Genomic DNA, 24,471 nt, shown 5'->3' with positions numbered 1-24,471 from the left:
GTGGAATGTGCTTTAAGGTTCCTAGGGACTGCCGTACCAGAATGCTCATAGGCTAAGGAAATGGCATGTTTAATCCATCTTGCTGTTATTAACTTAGGCTCTGTGTCCCATGATGTACGATAAAGAAATACCACATACACTGTAGTTAATAACTGCATAATTCAGTGGGGACACCAGTAGTCATAATGTGACTTTACAAACACTTTATTGAAATTCTGTCAAGTTCCCTTTTCAGGCAGGCCTTTCTATAGCTTACCACTTACGCACTCATACTTACCTTTGCCATGTTTACCCACCCCTATGTCCTTCTACTGCAGCAAAGACATAATACCCCCTGCATCTTGGTATGGAGGAACATGTGACCTCCTCCAATGGTGAACTTCTCAGGTCTGAACCCTTACAAGAGTACTCCGCACGTATTCTTTGTTCTTTTACTCTATAAGCTAATCAATTGATGTTTCTAGGCCATGCAGATCCTTCTCTTTCTCCTAGAAATCCTGGTAGATTATATCATGATGTAAAACAGCAAAGCATACTTAGTATTGCCCACCAATTGCCATGCACCCCATAACCTCCTATTTTAGGATTCCAAAGTACAGATCGTTCACACTGTTCGGGCTATAAACATAATTTTTGCTCATAAAACACAAAAAATAAAAGCTCAAGCAGTAAAGCTTATGTATAAAATGTATTTAATACAAAATGAATGCAATATCCACATTTCAAATGTATTCAGTAATCATTTACAGCAACATTATTCTAGAAGAGACACTTCGTCCATCACCAAACCTGACAGCTCTTTATAAGGGCTTTCAGTGCAGCAATACAGTCCGGACTTTTGTCCTTAAGCGCAATTCCTAGAAGTACCGGCTTGTTCTTCGACTCTTGAGATACAAAGCTAACCAAATTCTTGCTACAGACGTGAACCAGAGGCTGGAGAAATAATAAAGAATATGATTAAAAAAAAAAGTGGACTTTTATTTCCTTACTTGTACTAGGAAAATGTCAGGTGGAACATGAATACCTGCTTTGTGCATCATGGACACATTCACACCTTCCATGTTTATTCTCACTAAACAAAATGTATTGCTTTGGGTCAACCAGTTTCAGTAAGATTCATATAATAATATGTAAAAGCCTCAGGAAAGTATCTTTACATGTTGCATTTTACACCCATATTCAGGATGCAACATGATACTAAAGCACATGCCAGCACCCCGACCCGATCCCACATTGTGGTCTTCTTCCCGCTTTCACAATTCAATTACAGTGCCAGCTGTGCGGAATTCAGCCCACACAGTCATGTCAATGATTCACAGAGTTTTGAGAATCAATGAACTACAAGTACTGTCTTCCCCTGCGGCAGATGACTTGTAGTTCTCAATGAATTGTGAGGGCGCTAGTGAGCGCTCTCAGTCCATTGATCTTCCTGGATTTCAGTAACTGCTTGCCTGTACAGGAGTTGCAAGCAGCCAGCTGTACTGAGAGTCTGCAGGAGCCTGACATTGCACCCATGATCAGCAGATCATGGGTGCAATGCTTTACAAGCTTCTAAGGAAAAAAACTAATTGCATATTTTTTAACCTGCAAGAGAATGTGCGTTTATTCTTTTTGTTAGGGCTCGGAAAGGAACGGCACCCGTGGCTGTTCCTTCAGAGCGCATGCCCCAGTAATGTCACTGGCTGCAAGTAATGTAAATATCTCCCAAAAAGTACGTTTAAGAGATATTTGCACTAGCTATAGGTAAGCCTTATTATAGGCTTACCTATAGGTAAATGTCTGCAGAAAAGGTGAACTTATCCTTTAGCCACTTGCCGACCAGCTCAGTTACATATACTGCTTCAGGTTGGCAGTAGAGCTGCATGATTTCAGCTAAAATGTGAATCACGATTTTTTTGCTCAGAATAAAGATCGCGATTCTCACTGCGTAACATCATTTTTCACATTATACAAAAACATTGGGATAACATTACTGTTTGTTTTTGTATTTGTACCCATAAAAATTGCGTTTGAAAGACCACTGCACAAAAACAGGGTGACATAAAATATTGCAACAATCGCCATTTTATTCTCTAGGGTCTCTGCTAAAAAAATATATATATATATATATATATAATTATATAAATGTTTGGGGGGTTCCAAGTAATTTTCTAGCAAAAAAATACTGATTTTAACTTTGTAAGAAACAATTGTCAGAAAAAGGTTCAGTCTAAGTGGTTAAACTTCCTTAATTTACAGATGAAGTTCATTACTTTGATCCAAGAAGGAAAAGTTACTTTGTTTAGTTATCTGCTGCCCCCCACATCCCCTCTTTTTCTTACCTGAGGCCGATCGTTCCAGCGTTGAGGATGAGCCCAGCAGCTCCAGCCACTGTCTTGGGTTATCATTGGATAGATTGTTAGCAGCAGGAGCCATTGGCTGCAGCTGCTGTCAAGCAAATCCGGTGACTCGGGAGCGCGCTCGCACAGGTGCCCCAATGGAAAGTGCCTCTCCGAGGGGGCACCCTATGAAGAGGAGGAGCTAGGATCGCCGCCAGGGGACCCCAAAAAAGGAGGATCAGGGCTGCTCTGTGCAAAACCCTTGCACGGAGCAGGTAAGAAAAAGTGAAGGTGCGACGTCTCAATATACACACACACACACACACACACACATACACACAAAGTGAATGACATTTGCAAACTTTCAGTATACACTAAAGTGACATTTGCTAATAAACCACCTCATATCACCCTAGGGTGGTCCCATTCGTCGGCAGAATGGCACGGGTGCGCAAAAGGGCGTACCCGTACGTTCCTCGCGGACAGGGGGCGTGCGCGCCCCCCAACCCCCCGTGCCTGTGGCGATCAGATTTGTTACAGAACGAGTCTTCAGGTCCAAGGACAGTGATTTCTGGCCTGGAGCTGCTTATTCTGGTTCTGGCAAATGAAATGTCTCCCCTGCCTGTGTAATGTAAACACAGTCAGGGGAAGTGATGTCATCTCCCCTTCTGGAATTCTGGCCCCTCGTACACCACTTCAACCAACAGTCTGCAGCCTACTCCTGATCAAGTTGTCTGCGTTAATGAGTCCCTGATTACGTTTTCTGCCCACTTGTCTTTCAAATAGTATCTTCCCAGCAAGCGTGCCAGATATGGGGTCAAGATGTATAAGCTCTGTGACAAAGCCACAGGCTATACATATAGTTTTATGGTTTGCAAGGGGAAAAGATAGTCACGTGGAGCCCGAGAACTGCCCAGACTACATAGAGAGCACTGGCATGATTGTTTGGGACTTGGTGTCACCCTTATTCGGTAAGGAGTACCACTTGTATGTGGACAATTATTACACAAGCAGGCCACTTTTTAGTCACTTGTATGATCATGGAATTGGCGCATGTGGCACCATGTGATCTAATCGCCGGGGCTTCCCTCAACGGCTTATAGAGTCCCGACTTAAAATGGGAAGGGTGGACCTCAACGACCAGTTGATGGCGCCGTACTTAATTGCCCGTAAGGCCAGACGCTGGTACCAAAAAGTGTCTGTATAGCCATTTCATTTGGCTCTGCTGAACGCCTATGTGCTATACAAAGCATCAGGACAAACTGGATCCTTCCTTAAATTCCAGAAGAGATTGTCACAGCCCTTCTGTTTCCAGATGATGCTGTGCCCCACCTTCTCGACACAAATGCAGTGAGCCGGCTGCATGAGAGGCATTTTCTGTATGTCCTCCCTGGTACCCCTACCCAACGATCACCCCAAAGAAAATGTCATGTCTGTAGGAAACTCGGATATAGGCGTGACACCCGATATTATTGTCCCTCCTATCCTGGCCAACCTGGTCTTTGCACCGTGAATGTTTTGAACGCTACCACACACTAGTGGAATATTAGCGTAGGATACAGTACGGCACAGTCTAAGGCAGACTTTCAAAGGGTCTCTAAAGATGCCATTACAGAGACCCGAACCTGGAACCGTTACAAATAAAAAAGTGTAAAATAAATAAATAAAAATATAAAATAAAATAAAAAAGCCAAAAATAGTTGTTGTTTTACTATTCTCTCTCTCTATTGTTCTGCTCTTTTTTTTACTGTATTTTATGCTTAATTGCAATGTTTTATTGTTACTATGTTTTATCATGTTTGCTTTTCAGGTATGTAATTCTTTTATACTTTACCGTTTACTGTGTTTTATTGTTAACCATTATGTTCTTTTCAGGTACGCCATTCAGCTGCAGCACAGATTTATTTATCTTAGCAGCAACAGCGTTTGCTCTCACGATACATAAAGCAACTCCAGCGCTGTAGGAGGTGATTTCACCACCACAGATAAAAAATAAATACAAAAAAAAAAGAGCATATATGCCTAAGCATGGGGGCAGGGTTGGGAGGGGCGATTTGCCCCTAACATTAGGGGTGGATTGACCCCATGCTTCAGGAAATATATTTTTTACTCTTTTTTTTGGCACAGATTGTTGTTGTTTTATTGAGTTAATGTTTTGTTACCATTGTTTGCTTTTCAGGTAAGCCATTCAGCTGCAGCACTGATTTATCTTGACAGCAACAGTATTTGCTCTCACGATACGTTAATCAGCGACTCCAATGCTGTAGGAAGTGATTTCACCACCACAGTTAAAAATAAAAAAAAGACACACACACACACAACGGTGCATGAATGCCCATCACTGGAAGTGGGTGGATGCAGGGCAGTATTCTCATGGTGGGCATACCCACTGATCAATCTCTTTTTTCGTTCAGTCCAAAGGCTGCATGAAAAAAAAGAACATTACAACAAGGACAAGCGACGTACTGGTATTGAGTAGTAATGCTGGAATGATGCCTGCAGGTTTAGGCATCATCTTAGTATTGTTCTTTTCAGTCGGCGGGCGGCTTTCATGTAAAAGCAATCCTAACGGCTAATTAGCTGCTAGACTGCTTCTACAAACAGTGGGAGGGAATATCCCCCCTCCCGCCATCTTTTATGATTTTCTCAGGCTCTCCTGTCCCACCTGGGAACCCGAGAATGCAGCTGGTGGTTCCGCCAGCTGACCATAGAGCTGATCAATGACTAGAATGGCTCCAATCATCTCTATGGCCTAAGAAACCGGAAGCTACAAGCATTTTATGACTTTCATTTCGCTGGATATAAACAGCGCCATTGGGAAATTGGAAAAGCATCTTATCACACCAATCTTGGTGTGGTCAGATGCTTTGAGGGCAGAGGAGAGATCTAGAGTCTAATAGACCCCAATTTTTTTTTTTTTTAAAAAGGAGAAGTACTTGTCACTACCTATTGCTATTATTAAATGAAAGGAACAGTGTAAAAATAAAATAAAAAAGCAAAATAATGAAAAAAAATAAAAGCACCCCTGTCCCCTCGTGCTCGCGAGCAAAGGCGAACGCAAGCGTCTGCCTCGTGTCATATGTAAACAGCAATTGCACCATGCATGTGAGGTATCACCGCGAACGTCAGATCAAGGGCAGTAGACATCCTCTGTAAATCTAAAGTGGTAACCTGTAAAGGCTTTTAAAAATGTATGTAGTTTGTCGCCGCTGCACGGGTGTGCCCAATTTTAAAACATGTCGTGTTTGGTATCCATGTACTCGGCATAAGATCATATTTTATATTTTACCAAACATTTGGGCAATAGAGTGTGGTATAGTGCATTAAAATAAAAAAAAATATATATAAATGAAAAAAGTGTTTTTTTTTCCAAAACAATTGCGTTTGAAAAATCGCTGCGCAAATGCTGTGTGAAAAAAAAAAAAAAAGAATTGCAACACCCACCATTTTAATCTGTAGGGCCTTTGCTTTAAAAATATATATAATGTTTGGGGGTTCAAAGTAATTTTCTAGCAAAAAGAAAAAAAATATGTTTTTCATGTAAACAAAAAGTGTCAGAAAGGGTTTTGTCTTCAAGTGGTTAGAAGAGTGGGTGATGTGTCACATAAGCTTTTAATGTTGTGCATAAAATACCAGGACAGTTCAAACCCCCCCCATGACCCCTTTTTTGGAAAGTAGACACCCCAAGCTATTTGCTGATAGGCATGTTGAGTCCATGGAATTATTTATATTTTGCCACAAAGTTGCCACTAAATGATATATTGCTCACACAAGACATGGGTACATGTGCAATTACACCCCAAAATACATTCTGCTGCTTCTCCCGAGTATGGAGATACCACGTGTGAGACTTTTTGGGAGCCTAGCCGCGTACAGGACCCCGAAAATCAAGCACCGCCTTCAGGTTTTCTAAGAGCATAAAATGGTGATTTCACTTCCTCACTGCCTATCACAGTTACGAAGACCCTGAAATGTCCAGATGGCACAAAACCTCCCCAAATGACCCCATTTTGGAAAGTAGACACCCCAAGGTATTTGCTAAGAGGCATGGTGAGTATTTTGCAGCTCTCATTTGTTTTGGAAAATGAAGAAAGAAAGGGATTTTTTTCAATTTTCAAAACTTTGTGACAAAAAGCGAGATCTGCAAAATACTCACCATGCCTCTTAGCAAATAGCTTGGGGTGTCTTCTTTCCAAAATGGGGTCATTTGGGGGGGGGGGGGGGTGCTATCTGGGCATTTCATGGCCTTCGAAACTGTGATAGGTAGTGAGGAGTGAAATCAAAAATATACGCCCTTAGAAAGCCTGAAGGCGGTGATTGGTTTTCGGGGTTCTGTATGTGGCTAGGCTCCCTAAAAGTCTCACACATTAGGTATCCTCATACTCAGGAGAAGCAGCAGAATGTATTTTGGGGTGTCATTTCACATATAACCATGCCATGTGTGAGCAATATATAATTTCAGTGACAACTGGGCGCAAATTTAGTTTGGTTACAGCATTGCATGACCGCGCAATTACCACCTAAAGCAGCGCAGTGCCAAATTGTAAAAAGTGCTCTGGTCAGGAAGGGGGTAAAATCTTCCGGGGCTGAAGTGGTTAAAAAATAACCAAAATATGATTCATAAAAGTCCGCTGTTCATCAGCAAAAGATATAACTGAAACAGTAAAAAAAATTAAATTAAATAGTGCCCCACATCTGCTTTAAAAGTGACAAAAAATGACGTGCAGAGTCTTCAATATTCAGTGCACAAAGTAAAGGATGGCCTCTTACCAAGTGATAAGCTCCACTCCACACAGAGCCTCTCAGCAGTTCCACGTGGTCACCGGCTCCCGATCCACAGGGTAATGAAATCAAAAAGGAGGACTCTTTTAGTGCATTACAGTTGAAAAAAAAAAAACCTCGTGTGTTTTTTAACCTACAATTTTCTCTGTGTGCAATGCCCTTTTTTTTTATTAAAATGTTTTTACCGTAAAGCACTACGAGTCCTCCTTTTTGGATTTCATTACCCTGTGGACCGAGAGCCCGTGACCACGTGGAACTGCTGAGAGGTGGCTGTGTGGAGTGGAGCTTATCCCAGTGGTGGTGTTCATATGTGTGCACTTGATCCTTTGGGATCTGGTAAGAGGCCATCCTTTACTTTGTGAGCACGGCGGTGATGTACTGCATATTGAAGACTCTGCACTTCATGTGGGGCACCATTTAATTTTAGTTTGTATACGGTGTCACTATATATATATATATATATATATATATATATATATATATATATATATATACATACACATACATACACACACATACACATACACACACACACACACACAGTTGTGCTCATAATTTTCCATACCCTGGCAGATGTGTTATGATGTTTTTGGCCATCTTTCAGAGAATATGAATAACACAAAAACTTTTTTTTTTCACTCATGGATAGTGTTTGGCTGAAGCCATTTATTATCAATCAACTGTGTTTATTCTTTTTAGATCATAATGACAACAGAAACTACCCAAATGACCCTGATCAAAAGTTTACATACCCCAGTTCTTAATACCGTGTATTGCCCCCTTTAACATCAATGACAGCTTGAAGTCTTTTGTGGTGTTTGTGGATGAGGCTCTTTATCTTCTCAGATGGTAAAGCTGCCCATTCTTCTTGGCAAAAAGTCTCCAGTTCCTGTAAATTCTTGAGCTGTCTTGCATGAACTGCACGTTTGAGATCTCCCCAGAGTGGCTCAATGTTATTGAGGTCAGGAGACTGAGGTGGTCACTCCAGAACCTTCACTTTATTCTGCTGTAGCCAATGACAGGTCAACTTGGCCTTGTGTTTTGGATCATTGTCATGTTGGAATGTCCAAGTACGTCCCATGCGCAGCTTCCTGGCTGATGAATGCAAATGTTCCTCCAGTATTTTTTGATAACATACTGCGTTCTTGTTGCCATCAATTTTGACCAAGTTTCTTGTGCCTTTGTAGCTCACACATCCCCAAAATATCAGCGATCCACCTCCGGGTTTCACAGTAGGAACCTTTCATCATAGGCCTTGTTGACTCCTCTCCAAATGTAGCGTTTATGGTTGTGGCCTATAAGCTAAATTTTGGTCTCATCATTCCAAATGACTTTGTGCCAGAAGGTTTGAGGCTTGTCTCTGTGCTGTTTGGCATATTATAAGCGGGATACTTTGTGGCATTTGTGTAGTAATGACTTTCTTCTGGTAACTTGACCGAGCAGTCCATCTTTCTTCAAGTGCCTCCTTATTGTGCATCTTGAAACAGCCACAACACGTTTTCAGAGAGTCTTGTATTTCACCTGAAGTTATTTGTGGGTTTTTCTTTGCATCCCGAACAATTTTCCTGGCAGTTGTGGCTGACATTTGAGTTGGTCTACATGACCGGTGTTTGGTTTTAACAGAACCTCTCATTTTCCACTTCTTGATTATAGTTTGAACACTGCTGATTGGCATTCTCAATTCCTTGGATATCTTTTTATATCCCTTTCCTGTTTTATACAGTTCAAACTACCTTTTCCTGCAGATCCTTTGAAATTCTTTTGCTTTCCCCATGACTCAGAATCCAGAAACGTCAGTGCAGCACTGGATGAGAGATGCAAGGGTCTATCAGGAGTCCAGAAACTCCTTGACCTTTTATACACACACATTAATTACAAGCAAACAGATCACAGGTAAGGATGCTTAACTTTAATAGCCATTAAAACCCCTTAGTGTCAACTTGTGTGCATGTTATCAGGCCAAACTCACCAGGGTATGTAAACTTTTCAACCAAACACTAACTATGAGTGGAAGAAATGCTTTTGTATTATCATTCATATTCTCTGAAAAATGGCCAAGAAATCATAAATTCTGCCAGGGTATGTAAACTTATGAGCACTATATATATATATATATATATATATATATATATATATATATATATATATATATATGGAGTGGAGCTTATCAAAGTGGTGGTGTTTGTGTGCACTTGGTAAGAGGCCATCCTTCTTTACTTTGTGCACTGAATATTGAAGACTCTGCCCTTATTTATTGTTACTTTTAAAGCGGATAGGGGGCACTATTTAATTAAAAAAATTTTTACTGTTTCAGTTATATCTTTTGCTGATGAACAGTTGATTTTTATGAATTATATTTTGGTTATTTTGTGAAGCCTTTTTTTTTTGCATTATGACAAAACATTTGTATTGCACTTGCATTTCACATATGCTGGAATGGGACCATCCTAGGGTGATATGAGGTGGTTTATTAGCAAATGTCACTTTAATGTACACTGAAAGTTTGCAAATGTCATTCCCTTTGTGTGTGTATTGAGACAGCGCACCTTCACTTTTTTTCTTTCATACATTTTTACCCTGGTATTCAAGGGTTTTAATGTGCAGCAGTCATAACCAATTGGTCAAGCGCAGCCCAGACCAACATCCACATAACATGTTTGTTATTTAAAAAAAAGAAACCCTTTACAATCACTTTAATTGTAAGTTTACTATACAAATTTCATGAATTAGAGCAGAGGGCATATATTAAAGAAAAAAAATGGTTATAAAAGTGAAGGCACCTGTGTAGTACTTCCCAGTAGTGTCAAAGGTTGCTCACTCCTCGCCCACACATTCCTATTGGCTCATCACTATGATGGGCTGCCACACTGGCCAATAGCAAAGTGTTATAGGTAGGGAGCTTTGGCATAGAACATAACAATATGAATTAGAGAATTAAAGATATGTTCAGACATCTATAGGCGTCTTCACTTTAGAAATATCAGATTTGTTTTAAGGATCAGTCATCCATAAGCAGGGGCCTGGGGTGTCAAACTTGGTGTTGTATATGCAGAGTCAAGCCTCTTCATATTACAATAATAGAATCAAAATGTCAATCCACCTAAAAATTGATATTTCATTAGTGGGATAATCACTCATCCCAAACAGCCTCTAGAGAGCGTGATACCCAGCTTTAGTGCAAGCAGTAAGTGAAAAGAGCTGAAAATGAACTGGTGCCCCACAATGGTCCCCAAATCCTTTGAATAGCCAGGAGACCTTTCACCCTTATGCCCCGTACACACGGTCAGATTTTCTGACGGAAAATGTGTGATAGGACCTTGTTGTCGGAAATTCCGACCGTGTGTAGGCTCCATCACACATTTTCCATCGGATTTTCCGACACACAAAGTTTGAGAGCTTGCTATAAAATTTTCCGACAACAAAATCCATTGTCGGAATTTCCGATCGTGTGTACACAAATCCGACGCACAAAGTGCCACGCATGCTCGGAATAAATAAAGAGATGAAAGCTATTGGCTACTGCCCTGTTTATAGTCCCGACGTACGTGTTTTACGTCACCGCGTTCAGAACGATCGGATTTTCCGACAACTTTGTGTGACCGTGTGTATGCAAGACAAGTTTGAGCCAACATCCGTCGGAAAAAATCCATGGATTTTGTTGTCGGAATGTCCGATCAATGTCCGACCGTGTGTACGGGGCATTACAAACTAAAGACTTCCCAGCACACTTACCGACAAGCCTGCAAAACAACCAGATTGGCCCTAACAGATTACATTAGAAACAGAGGGTTTTGTTTGCACACATTTGCAACTATATACGCAAGTGCCCACACCAAGGAACCTCTATATATACACTGAGGTCCTAACTCTAAATTTCTGTCTGTTTGCCTTTAAGGAGGGGTGTGCTCCCTCCAGGCATACCTGCCCTTAGTCTATCCATAATTCTACTATGGAGGCTCCCAAGAGGTCCCTTGGTGTGGGCACTGTGGCTTATGCATATATTTGCAAATCTGTGCAAAAAAAACCCTTTGTTTTTAACGTAAGTTGTTAGACATGGCCAATTCAGTTGTTTTGCAGGCTGGTCGGTAAGTGTGCTGTAAAATGTTTTCTTTGTGATGTAAGTTGCCATTCCATACGCACCTTGCTGCAAAAGCCAGTTATAGACTGGGGTAGTTGCTACTTGTTTGTAAAGTTGGACCTTTCACCCTTGAAGCATCTACCCAAATTAAGGGCTGATCTTTAAACTTTTGCTTGAAGAGTCCCAGTCCACATGCATACTATGCAGAAAGGCGTTTTTTTTTTTTTTTTTTTGCAAAGGTTATGGCTTCAACTTGATGAAACTTCTATGTATACGGTAAGCAAATCGTAACACACACAATAATGAATGGAGTGACTCGTATCAAAGTCCATAAAGAAATTGCTAATAACACTGCAATAAGTCTGCTTGGTATACGATATGTGCAAAAAATAGACTGTGCAAAATCAGCAACAAAACTTCCTGTGCAAAGTGCAAATGCGTAGGGACGGAATAGGCACTCAAGCTGATGTAGGCAAACGAGCTCGCCGCTCGTGGAGATAAGTTTATGATATTTTATGTTATGTGAGTACCCTCATTGCTGTATTAATAAAAACTACCTATTGTTAAAAAATACTACACTATCCGGAACCCCCCTTCTTTTATCACTCTCCTTGCATCCACTGAGAGACAAAGACAGGTACAGACCCACATTGGTCCAGGAATACAAGGGAGAAGCAGCCACTACAAGTGTATACATATATACGGTTACCTCATTACCGCAAGGTAAGAGGCCACTTTCACTAGTGTGTGTCTCTGCACGAAGAGGAGATATTTATTCCTCCAGCACCTTTTGCTACTTGTACCTTGGAATGCTTATTTGCACAAAGAAGAAAAAAAATAATTTTATTCTGTTCACAGTTTGATTGCATTTTGCACAGCTTGGACTGGACTGGAGTTTATACAGTGTAATTGCAGCCAGCACAATTTTAGATCTGATTTTATTTTGCACATTTTATTGCATTTTGCACAGGCCATTTGCACTTTGCACGGGAAGTTTTGTTGCTGATTTAGCACATTTTGCACAGTCTATTTTTTGCACATATCGTATATAAACCAGACTTATTGCAGTGTTATTACCAATTTATTTATGCACTTTGATTGTCACTCCATTCATTATTGTGCGTGTTCTGATTTGCTTACCGTATACATAGAAGTTTCATCACGGTGTTATTAGCATTGTATTCATGCACTCTACACTTTGACATCAGTCACTTTATTTTTGCGATTATTTTTTGCATCATTGATTTCTATTCAATTTGCATGGGTACTGCTACCTGTAGCAGCACACTTTTTTACTCTACTGGGAACAGCGTAGCACCAACCCCCACTTAATTCTATTCTCCTTATGGGTTCGGTCTGACCCTTATTCGGTGCTTGCAGCAGTTCCACTCTCATCCTCTCGCACATGGTAGTGCAGGAATAATTATATATCCTATGGCTTCACCTTCCCTTTTGTCGAAAACTGTGATGTGATTTTTGGTGCCCTTTTAACTTTTGAACCTTAACAGAAATGTATGGGTTTTTTGTTTTGTTTTTTGATTCATACTTGCCTACCTAGGTGGATGCAGCATTGGTCCAATGCTACATCTGTCCCCCCCCCCCCCCGGGGCCTCTACACTGAGAACCAAGCGATCGAACACCACCGATCGCTTGGTTCTCACAGCTCCCTGAGCAGAGAGCTCTCTGCTCTAGCCCCCCCTCCTCCGCGCTCACTGGAGCGCTGGGCTGTGAAGGGGTCGGAGCAGTCGGCTCAGCCTCTCAGCAGATCGCTGAGAGGCTGAGCTGGTGGCGGTTCAGATATCTGGGCGGATCCCGACTCTATGGTCGTGATGATGTCCGAGCCTGGACTGACTCTGTGACGTCAGCAGAGAGCGGACTTCAGTCCGCTGTTTGCTGAAAACGGGTCAAAAGGAGTGCAAAACGAACTGCAAATGAGCTTTGGCTGTACTTCTCCTTTCATTTTCTCTGGCTGCAGGCCCAAAATACATACTCAAGGGAGTGTTCGCAATAAGAGGCCACGGCTAGGAACTTTAGATCCATATTCAGGACAATTGACCCAACAGCATGTTAAATGTTAGGATACCAGAGTACTCAGAAGAAACCCAGGCAAGCATTAGGAGAATATACAAACTCAATTCAGAGGATGTCCTGGTCAGAATTAGACCAAAGGACCCCAGTGCTGCAAGGCAGAAGTGCTAACCACTGAACCTATGCCTTGACCCTTCAGAAGAAAATAATATAGAATGTCATGCTTACCTCATCACATCCTAGAAGGACTTTGGTGCTAAGGGTGGGTTTTCCCAGGTCTCCAGTTACTGTGTTAGGAGTGACAGAGACCAGTGTGCCAAACTTCCCGTACTGTGTCACCACAACCAGAATATGATCGGTGAAGGCAGAGCAGACCACTTGGGTAGTACACCCATTAATCACCTCTTCAGCTTGCTTGGAGGTCACCACAGGCTGCCCTTCCATGTCCACTCTATTCATGACAACAAGTGAAAACAATATGAATTTCAGGTCCTGCTAGAGACATTGGAGTGTGCTGTACTAAATATGCGCATCATGCAAGCATACTGCACCTGTCAAACATGACACCATTGAACCACATACTACTGTCTCAATAATGCCAGAAAATGAGATTCATAATATAAAAAGATTATTTCCCAATAGGATAGTTGATGTAAAGCCACCCACCCAACCTTGACAATGTCCATGGTGATACCCATCTTCCCGAATCACAGCTCTCTCCCCGCTTTATTTGTCATTATCCTGTGAGTTCAGACTGAACAATAAGATGGCAGCATCTGACATAGAAGGTGCCAAGGGGCAGGAAAATGGACAGCTTTTACACCACTGTGCCATGGTACACAAACATTACATATATTAGTGTGATGCAGTGCTATTCTTTCTCCAATGCACCTTCCATAGGACGTGAGTTGCAGCGCACCACAATGCACTACTACTATAAAAAAAAAAAAAAAAAAAGGAACATGCATAGTTTTTGGTGAGTATTAGTGCATTAGGCAGCCCATTCAAATGAATGAGCTACCTTAAAAAGGTATACCGGTAGTTCACCTTTTCTGAAAAAAATAAAAATAAATCCACAATGCTAAATGATGCTAATTTTTTTGTGTTCAGACCTTCAGAACATTGCAACCGTGATCAGTGGATGGCTAGAGCAATGCACAGGCTCCTGCAATCTATTCCTCCAGCCCCATGCCTTTAAAAAGGTGGAAGTAAACAATGTACTGGGTATGCTGACGTCACTGTACATGTGCTCCATTGAGATCTATCAATCCCTCTGCTGTGGTGGCAGATCAGACTTAGAGGCTTTTCATTTACAGATTCTTTGGGGCAGAATTGCACATTTTTAGCCCCCTAGACTTTAAAAGAGAAGCATGGCCTAAGCTTTTTTTTGGCCATACTTCTCTTCTGGGTCTCAGGGGTGCACTTACCTCTGCTCTCCTCTGGCCCCGAGTCGACTGATAGTGGGTTACTCTGTTATCAGATGACATCACAGAGCTGCTCCAGTTTCTAAGTGAATCTTGACCATATTGCTGGAATCCACCGAGTTGCCTAAATGACAGCTGACTTCGGCTCTCAGCGGACCAAAGACAGGTGTACCCGCCCCCTATCCTGCCTGGTGCTCCAGAGAGAGCATGGAGGGGCAGACTGGAGAGCGGTGACTGACAGTCATTGCTCTCTGCTCACAACACCGAGCAATCAGTGATCATGCGATTGCTCGCTTCTCAGTCTTAGGCAAGGTTCACACTGTTGCAGGTGCGGGACAATGTGTAAATTGCATGCTCACACCCACAGCTAAAAAAAAAAAGTGCTGCACTTTTGCAGATTTATTCTTAAAGCGGAGTTCCACCCAAATTTTGAACAATATCTGTATGTATTCTCTTCCTTGCCTAGATGCTGACATGCCGTTTAAAAAAATTTAAATCGCCGTAATTACCTTTTTTTTTCTATTCTTCTTTGCACTTCCTGGTTCTCCTCCCGTGGGAGTAGGCGTGTTTCTAGCCTCTCCCAGACTCCGCACAGTCTCCTGGGAGCTAGTCTCAGGCTTCCCAGGATGCCACTGAGCATGTGCGGGAACGAGCAGTGAATGCTGGGAGCACAGCATTCACCACATTCAGGAAATAAATGCTTGTGGGCTTCAAATGCCCACAATGAAGATGGAAACCGCCTGCAGTGAATAATATAAGTTATTCTTTCCGACAAAATCTGACACAGGCGGACATATTACACACAATATGTGAGTATGTAATGCTGAGAAGAAAAGTTTGTGAATGAACTCAAAAAAAAAAAAAGGATAGATAGGTGGACCCCCACTTTAAGGGATGAGGGTATAATATTTCAACTCCTCGATGTCTCCTAGATCACGATATCGGCCTCAGAACTCGTATGTGTGCGTATAGAGATGGGAATAGAACACACCAAATCTAGTATTCTCCATTTAAAACATTTACCACTTGACCTCTGGAAGGTGTACCCCCCTTCATGAACAAGCTATTTTTTGCAGCACTGCGTTACTTTAACCGACAATTGCGCGGTTGTGTACCCAAATAAGATTTATGTCCTTTATTTCCCACAAATGGAGCTTTCTTTTGAAGGTAATTGATCACCTCTGTGGTTTTTATTTTTTTCGCTATAAATAAAAAACTATTTTGAAAAAAAAAAAAAAACATTTTATTTTCTGCTACAAAACACATCCATTAAAATGTTTTTTTTTTTTTTTTAATTGAAAATCAAATTTCTTCATCAGTTTAGGCCAATATTTTGCTACATATTTTTGTGAAAAAAATCCCAATAAGCGTATATTTATTGGTTTGCGCAAAAGTTATAGCTTCTACAAAATAGGGGATGTTTTTATTAATCTTTTTTTTTTTTAATAGTAATGGCGGCGATTAGCAACTAATAATGGGACTGCGATATTGTGGTGGACAGTCGGGACACTTGACACTTTTTGGGGACCCGTGACACTAATACAGTGATCATTGCTAAAAAAAATATGTCACTGTACTAACGACACTGGCTGGGAAGCGGTTAACATCAGGGGTGATCAATGGGTTAAATATGTGCCTGACCAGTGCTTTACTACTGTGTGGGAGGTGCCTGTACTAGGGGAAGGCATGGAACGGTGCCCCTGCTTAGCAGAGAAACTGGATCCATGTCTTCTGCCGTTACAGAACGGCGATCTGCCTGTGTACCGAAGCATTAAGTCTGCTGTAACCGCCAATCAGCTCCCGCTGTGTACAATCACAGCGGGAGCGAGGCGGCTGCAGCACGCCCCTGATCCGGAAGTGCAGAATCACATACTTGATACAGTATATGGTCCGCAAGCAGTTAATTCGCAGAATAAAATTAATACACTTACAATTAAAAGCACTTATGCCATGCTAGCTGAAAACGCACATATCAGCTCACAACCACTATTCGAGATGGCCGCGGAATAATGTCAAGCTCCAGGCTCTACTCCCTATACACGTTATGTCCAGGGGTGAGGACTGATGAAGTATGTATGAGCTATAAATCAAAAGATATCTGTTTTATGCTGCGCTATGAGATAATGAACTAAACAAAACATCAATATTATAAATACTTGTGGTATATCTATTCCATATAGTTTTCTTTTCTCATATTCATCCGATATCAAGTGCAACTAATTATTTATATACAGTAGTACCTTGGATTACAAGCATAATTTGTTCCAGAAGAATGCTTGTAATCCAAAGCACTCGTATATCAAAGCGAGTTTCCCCATAGAAGTCAATGGAAACTCAAATAATTTGTTCCAGTGGCACTGCTAGTATATGCAATACCACATGTGGCCAGAGGTGGGGGGGCAACGGAGACACTCAGAGGCCGCTTGGATACACTCAAAGACACTCGGGAACGGAGTGTTTCTGAGTGTCTCCGATCATCACCAGCGCCCCCGCACCTCTGGCCAAATGTGGTACTGTAAACCCCATAGGCATTTAATCCTGCTTGCCTTGCGAAACAACGATCACAAACCGAGTCAAGATTTTTTTTTAAATAATAGCTCGTATTGCGAAATGCTTGTAAACCGCATTACTCACAACCCAAGATATTACTGTACTGTATAAAATGCTAAACATATATGCTCCAGTAGCCAAATAAAGTGGCGTGCTAAATCAGTGCAATAAAGTATGCTTCAAAATAATATATCTCTCAGAAGAACAGTCCAGGAAACCCCCTGAGGAAGTCACGTGACCCTGTGACGTAACACGTAGGGAAGGGGCAAGAGGTCCGACGAGACACTAACACACAGATTGGAGCAAGACAGAGTTGTTGCAGTGCCTTGGATTTAGATTATATGCTGTATATAGTTGGAGCACTGGAGCACCCATCAAATGTGAGTGGCATATACATAATCTTTTAATAAAGTGCGTGGTTTTAAAATTATAAGCACGATTTGGAGCTCCTTTTCTTACATATTACTGAGCAACTGCTGGCATTGGGGCGATACAGTGGCAGATCTGGAAGGAGGAGAAAGTGGCTGATACACCATTCTTGAGAGACTAAAAAGTTGTCTTTGACCAAACTTAAGCCTAGGTTCACATATGTGCGATGCGGGAACAAGCGCAATTCCAGTGCCGGTTCCCACATCACATCTCTCCCGCTGGCAGTTCACACTGCCCTCTGCGAAATACATTGTTAATGACACCCCCAGATCGGTTCACAGATCGCAGTGCGAACTCGCACCTGAATCAAACCGCATGGGTGACAACACCTATGCGATCCGATTTTAGTGCGGAGAAAAAAAAAAAAAAAAGTTCCTGCACTATTATCGTGCAAATCCAATGCGAGTTCAGCCATACAATTGTATGGCTGAACTCACACTGCACAGACATCGCATGCGATCGGCACCTGCAGTGCGGGTGCCAATCCCATGCGATGTCTGAGATCGCACATATGTGAACCTAGGCTCAGTGTAAGGTCACATTACCTGAGGTGAGCACACACCTAATGGGACACAAGGGTGTATGTTAAACACATGCACAAAAGGACTTTTGAAGATATAAGGAATTTTAAAGACACAAACACAGCACAGAAGCACTTAATATGTTATTGAAATTGGACTGTTCTTCTGAGAGATACATTGATTTGAAGCACACTTTATTGCACGGCACTTTATTTGCTCAATGGAGCACATACTGTATACATTTAGTATTTACCACTTTATACAGTATATAATTACCGTATTTATCGGCGTATAACACGCACTCCAAGTTTAGGAGGGAACTTTAAGGAAAAAAACTTACATTTAAATGCCCATCAATGCAGCCTTATCAGTGTCCATCTGCAGCTTTGTCAGTGTAGCATTGTCAGTGTCCATCATTGCAGCCTTGTCAGTACACTGAACTCCCATTTAAAAATGGCGCGGCCGCTCACGCGGGACTGCAAAAGCCGCCGAGGGGCTCACAATCGGCGGGGGATCAGCTTATAACACGCACCCACGATTCGCGCTCCCCGATTTTAGGGGGAAAAAAGTGTGTGTTATACGCCGATAAATACGGTAGTTGCACTTGATATCGAATATATGGAATAGGTATACCACAAGTATTTATAATTATTATTGATGTTTTCTTCAGTTCATTATCTCGCAGCACAGCATAAAACAGAAGTATTTTTATTTATTTTTGCACATTTTGTGGGAGTGTGTGCAATGCTGCTAGCTTAATAATTATATTGGCAATAGTTGCTCGCAAGATCAGCTTAGTTTATGAGTTCTAAACCACAGCCAGTGAGCTAATAAGGAGGGAGGGGGCTGGGCCGCGGCTCTGTGTGTGTAAATGGACATGCAAAGCAGCGGCCTGGGAGCGAGTCTGCTTAGGTCAACGCAGAGCAAGCTGCATGATCTGGGGGCACTTAGAAAGATGGAGGGGCCAGGAGCATCGGTGGGGGACCCGAGAACAGGAGGATCAGGGCTGCTGGTAAGTATAACATGTTTATTTTTATTTTTTAAATGCCTTTAATATCTCAACAGAGTTCAGTAGAGTCCCGCCTTACATCAGGTGTCCCCAGCGGAGTCCCGCCTTACATCAGGTGTCCCGCCTTACATCAGGTGTCCCCAGCAGAGTCCCGCCTTACATCAGATGTCCCGCCTTACATCAGGTGTCCCCAGCAGAGTCCCGCCTTACATCAGGTGTCCCGCCTTACATCAGGTGTCCCCAGCAGAGTCCCGCCTTACATCAGATGTCCCGCCTTACATCAGGTGTCCCCAGCAGAGTCCCGCCTTACATCAGGTGTCCCGCCTTACATCAGGTGTCCCCAGCAGAGTCCCGCCTTACATCAGGTGCCCCCAGCAGAGTCCCGCCTTACATCAGGTGCCCCCAGCAGAGTCCCGCCTTACATCAGGTGCCCCCAGCAGAGTCCCGCCTTACATCAGGTGCCCCCAGCAGAGTCCCGCCTTACATCGGGTGCCCCCAGCAGAGTCCCGCCTTACATCGGGTGCCCCCAGCAGAGTCCCGCCTTACATCAGGTGCCCCCAGCAGAGTCCCGCCTTACATCAGGTGCCCCCAGCAGAGTCCCGCCTTACATCAGGTGCCCCCAGCAGAGTCCCGCCTTACATCAGGTGCCCCCAGCAGAGTCCCGCCTTACATCAGGTGCCCCCAGCAGAGTCCCGCCTTACATCAGGTGCCCCCAGCAGAGTCCCGCCTTACATCAGGTGTCCCCAGCAGAGTCCCGCCTTACATCAGGTGTCCCCAGCAGAGTCCCGCCTTACATCAGGTGTCCCCAGCAGAGTCCCGCCTTACATCAGGTGTCCCCAGCAGAGTCCCGCCTTACATCAGGTGTCCCCAGCAGAGTCCCGCCTTACATCAGGTGTCCCCAGCAGAGTCCCTCCTGCATGATTTCATCTCCGCCATTACAGAAGATCAGCCCTCATGGAGGCCAAGCCTGACTTGCTGAGAAGAAATAAGAGGCGAAGCCCAGGTGGCTACCAAAAGAAATGGAGCTGTCGCCAGGTAACAGACCGGCAGCAGGCCGTGGGGTTGGTAGCAGCTCCATTTCTATTGGCAGCCACCCGGAATCTGCCTCTTATTTCTTCCCCTCGGTGAGCGACCAGGTTCCACGAGAGCTGGTCTTCTGTAAAATGGCAGCTGAGATCATCACCAGTGTCGGCCCCTGGCGATTCTCCGGGAGTCGTGACAAATGCCAATTCTCGTGATATTTCCCGGGACAACATAAAAACGGGACAAGGGTCTGAATCCCGTGACCGTCCTGGGAAAATCGGGACTGTTGGCATGTATGCCTTCAGGGGCAGCAACGTTTTGGCAGAAGACATACTTGACGAGTGTAAACGCACAGCGCATTTAGGACTTGAGCGTTCATTTCAATTGTCACAATAAATTATTTTGGCTGATGAACTTTACACCCAAGCATTACGCACCTAAACGAGTTCCATGCATTTACAAGCATGAAGAGTTTTTTCTAATAAAACGAACGGCGTCTAGGAGAGAGAAAACATCCAATGAGAATGAGGCCTACAGAGAACAGGGCACTCCTGGGGCCCTCAGATGATTGGAGGGATCTACAGCTATAGGTGAACGGTGCAGGTCCTGCTATACTTGTATAGACAATGTATAGAAATGGCAGACAGACTTCACAACTCTGATCTATGACAAGTAATCAGCACACTGACTGGGGTACACAATGCCTCCTCACTGGGGGAGGGTACAGGTCCTCTTTACAGAACTACAACTCCCAGCAAAGCTCCACAACAGGAAGAATTCCTCAGTTAATATGAGCTGGAAAGCCTTCCTGTACACAGCCATGTGCTCTGATCACTCTAGCCAGGCCTAAGGCCTACACTAGCAGCATCACCACCTGCTCCTCTTCTCTGCACCTCCTCTGTCGATCAGCTCACCTCATTCACAGCTTCCTCGCCAACACAGGAGAAAAGAAAACTACAACTCCCAGCATGCTCTGCACTGACAACAATCCAACTTTATTAGTAGTAGCAAACATCGTACAGAACAGCATGGACGATGAAAATAAACGTACCCGCGCCACCTGCTGGTAGAAACTTTTTATTTAGTGAGGAAAATCCTCAGTTTATGGAGCAGTTTCTCAACTTATTTATTTCAGGTACTTATAATGCGCCGTCAATTTACGCAGCGCTTTACATATACATTGTACATTCACATCAGTCCCTACCCTCAATACAATCTAAGGTCCCTAACTCACATTCATACATACTAGGGACAATTTACCTACCAGCATGTCTTTGGAGTGTGGGAGGAAACCGGAGTACCCGGAGGAAACCCACGCAGGCACAGGGAGAACATGCAAACTCCAGGCAGGTAGTGTTGTGGTTGGGATTCGAACCAGCGACCCTTCTTACTGCTAGGTGAGAGTGCTACCCACTACACCACACTGTATTGGTGCATAAAGATTACTGTATATCATATATATATATATAATGTTTATATTATTTTAATGTATAAATGTTCTTACCCAAGATAAACGACCAAATTTGTTCATTTTATTTATTACAGGTATTTACACTCACCGGCCACATTATTAGGTACACCTTGCTAGTAACGGGTTGGACCCCCTTTTGCCTTCAGAACTACCCTAATTCTTTGTGGAATAAATTCAACAAGGTGTTGAAAACATTCCTCAGAGATTTTGGTCCATATTGACATGATAGCATCATGCATCCATGATGCGAATCTCCCGCTCGACCACATCCCAAAGGTGCTCTATTGGATGAGATCTGGTGAGTGTGGAGGACATTGGAGTACAGTGACCTCATTGTCATGTTCAAGAAACCAGTGGTGAGATGATTTGATCTTTGTGACATGGTGCATTATCCTGCTGGAAGGAGCCATCAGAAGATGAGTACACTGTAGTTAACCAGTTGCTGCCCGCTCACCATCAAAGGACGGCGGGGCAGTGCGACTCTCGTTCCGGGACGGCGACATATGACAGCGTCCCAGAGCGGGCCACTCACGCGCGTTCGCGGCTCTTTAACCATGTGATCGGCTGTGTCCAATCACAGCCGGTCACATGTAAACACAGAGATGCCGGTGTGTGGCGAGGAGAGCTGATCAGCGGCATCTCCTTGCAGGGGGACATCGACACATGTAATCAGTGCCCTGATTACAATATAGCACCAACAGTGTCACCATTCAGTGCCCACCAGTGCCAGCAATCAGTGCCAATTATTGATGCCAGTCAGTGCCACCTATCAATGCCCATCACTGCTGTCCATCAATGCCCATCAGTGTCGCCCATCAATGCCCATCAGTACCGCCTATTCGTGCTGCCTATCAGTGCCCATCAGTGCCACCTAACAGTGCCCATCAGTGCCACATATCAGTGCCCATAAGTGCAGCATATTAGTGCCTCCTAATCAGTGGCCATAAGTGCCGCCTCATCAGTGCCACATATCAGTGCCCATCAGTGCCACATATCAGTGCCGCCTCATCAGCGCACATCAGTGCCACATATCAGTGCCCATCAGTGCCGCCTCATCAGCGCACATCAGTGAAGGAGGAAAATTACTTAGTTACAAAATTTACTGACAGAAACTAAGTAAAAAAAAAAGTTTTCAAAACTTTTGGTCTTTTTTTTTTCTTTTAGTAAAGGAAAAAAACCCAGCAGTGACTAAATACCACCAAAAGAAAGCTCTATTTGTGTGAAGAAAATTAGGAAGGGGGTGTAAGTATCCTGTAGGCAAGTGGTTAAAGGGATGGACATGGTCGACAACAATACTCAGGTAGGCCGTGGTGTTTAAACAATGCTCAATTGCTACTAAGGGGCCCAAAGTGTGCCAAGAAAATATCCCCCACACCATTACACCACCACCTCCAGCCTGAACTGTTGATACAAGACAGGATGATCCATGCGTTTTTATGTTTATGGCAAATTCTGACCTTACCATCTGAATGTCGCAGCTGAAATTGAGACTCATCAGACCAGGTAACGTTTTTCCAATCTTCTATTGTCCAAGTTTGGTGAGCCTGTGTGAATTGTAGCCTCAGTTTCCTGTTCTTACCTGACAGGAGTGCCACCTGGTGTGGTCTTCTGCTGCTGTAGCCCATCTGCTTCAAGGTTTGATGTGTTCAGAGATGGTATTCTGCATACCTTGACTGTAACGCGTGTTTATTTGAGTTACTGTTGCCTTTCTATCATCTCAAACCAGTCTGCCCATTCTCCTCTGACCTCTGACATCGACAAGCATTTTCATCCACACAACGGCCGTTCACTGGATATTTTCTCTTTTTTGGACCATTCTATGTAAACCCGAGAGATGGTTGTGCATGAAAATCAGATCAGCAGTGTGTAAAATACTCAGCCTGTCTAGCACCAACATTCATGCCACATTCAAAGTCACTTAAATCCTCTTTGTTCCCCATTCTGATGTCGGTTTGAAATGCAGCCAGTCGTCTTCACCACGTCTAGATGCCTAAAGGCATTGAGTTGCTGCCATGTGATTGGCTGATTAGCATTTTGTGTTACTAAGCAATTGAACAGGTGTATCTAATAAAGTGGCCAATGAGTGTATATACTGTACTGCTGGTCATTTACATGCTGTACATTCACATTAGTGCCTGCACTCAAGGAGCTCACAATCTCAGGCCTCAGTCACACATATGTGATGCAGGAACATGTGTGATAACACCTACACTCCTGCAGCACATGAAAACGTGTTATGTTCTGCCAGGTGTGCTGCAGTTCCATTCATTCTTAAAGAAGAAGCTTGGTGTATATAAAAAAAGCACACATACATATTCACCGCTATGCTGCAGCTTTCTAACGTTGGCTCTAAGACTGAGACCTGAGCGATCATATGACCACTGATCGCTCAGTTCTTAGTCTTCTCTGTCTGCTCTCTGCTCTGCCCCCCCCCAGCACTCACTGGAGTGGCAGGCTGGATAGGGGGTGGGCACAGAGGGCTCCAATCAGGATCTGGGTGGATCCCAACAATATTGTCAAGATCCTGCCACATCAGCTGACAACGGCAAAAGCCTGCTATAAGCTGACTCTAGGACACAGGGGAACTAAAATAAGTGTGATTCTGTGACCCACAAGAGATGTAAGGCCATACAGCTTTGGCCATCTTTTGCTTTTAACACCTGCAACGTCTGTGTCTGTACAGCCCCTGAGTCCCAATTGACATCAGTGGGACTGCCCGTGTTCTGTCAGATTAGCGAACCCATCAGATCAGCGAACAGAAGTGACCTTCCGTCAGCTGTGCATGTGTTCCACCGCTACCAGGTTTGCTAATCTGACAGAACACCTGCAGTCAGAAAG

General features: G+C 43.4%; 1 protein-coding gene across 2 annotated transcripts; it reads right to left on the bottom strand.

Moving 5' to 3' along the window:
- Positions 1-675: 675 nt before the first annotated feature.
- Positions 676-21,183, bottom strand: LOC141148878 (proteasome assembly chaperone 3-like). 2 transcript variants are annotated; one of them, XM_073636704.1, is made up of 3 exons: positions 21,077-21,183; positions 13,435-13,657; positions 676-933 (listed from the first exon to the last, which is right to left on the bottom strand). In XM_073636704.1, the coding sequence occupies exons 1-3, from the start codon at positions 21,079-21,081 to the stop codon at positions 781-783; spliced, it is 381 nt and encodes a 126-aa protein (XP_073492805.1). In that variant the 5' UTR covers positions 21,082-21,183; the 3' UTR covers positions 676-780. The 2 variants fall into 2 exon arrangements, with proteins under 2 accessions (XP_073492805.1, XP_073492806.1); XM_073636705.1 differs by having other exon boundaries at positions 21,037-21,120.
- Positions 21,184-24,471: the final 3,288 nt, after the last annotated feature.

The sequence above is a fragment of the Aquarana catesbeiana genome, linkage group LG06 (genome assembly GCF_042186555.1).
Source record: "Aquarana catesbeiana isolate 2022-GZ linkage group LG06, ASM4218655v1, whole genome shotgun sequence".
NCBI lineage: Eukaryota > Metazoa > Chordata > Amphibia > Anura > Ranidae > Aquarana > Aquarana catesbeiana.
The sequence above is the reverse complement of the archived record's forward strand: the minus strand, read 5'-3'. Positions and strand labels throughout refer to the sequence as shown.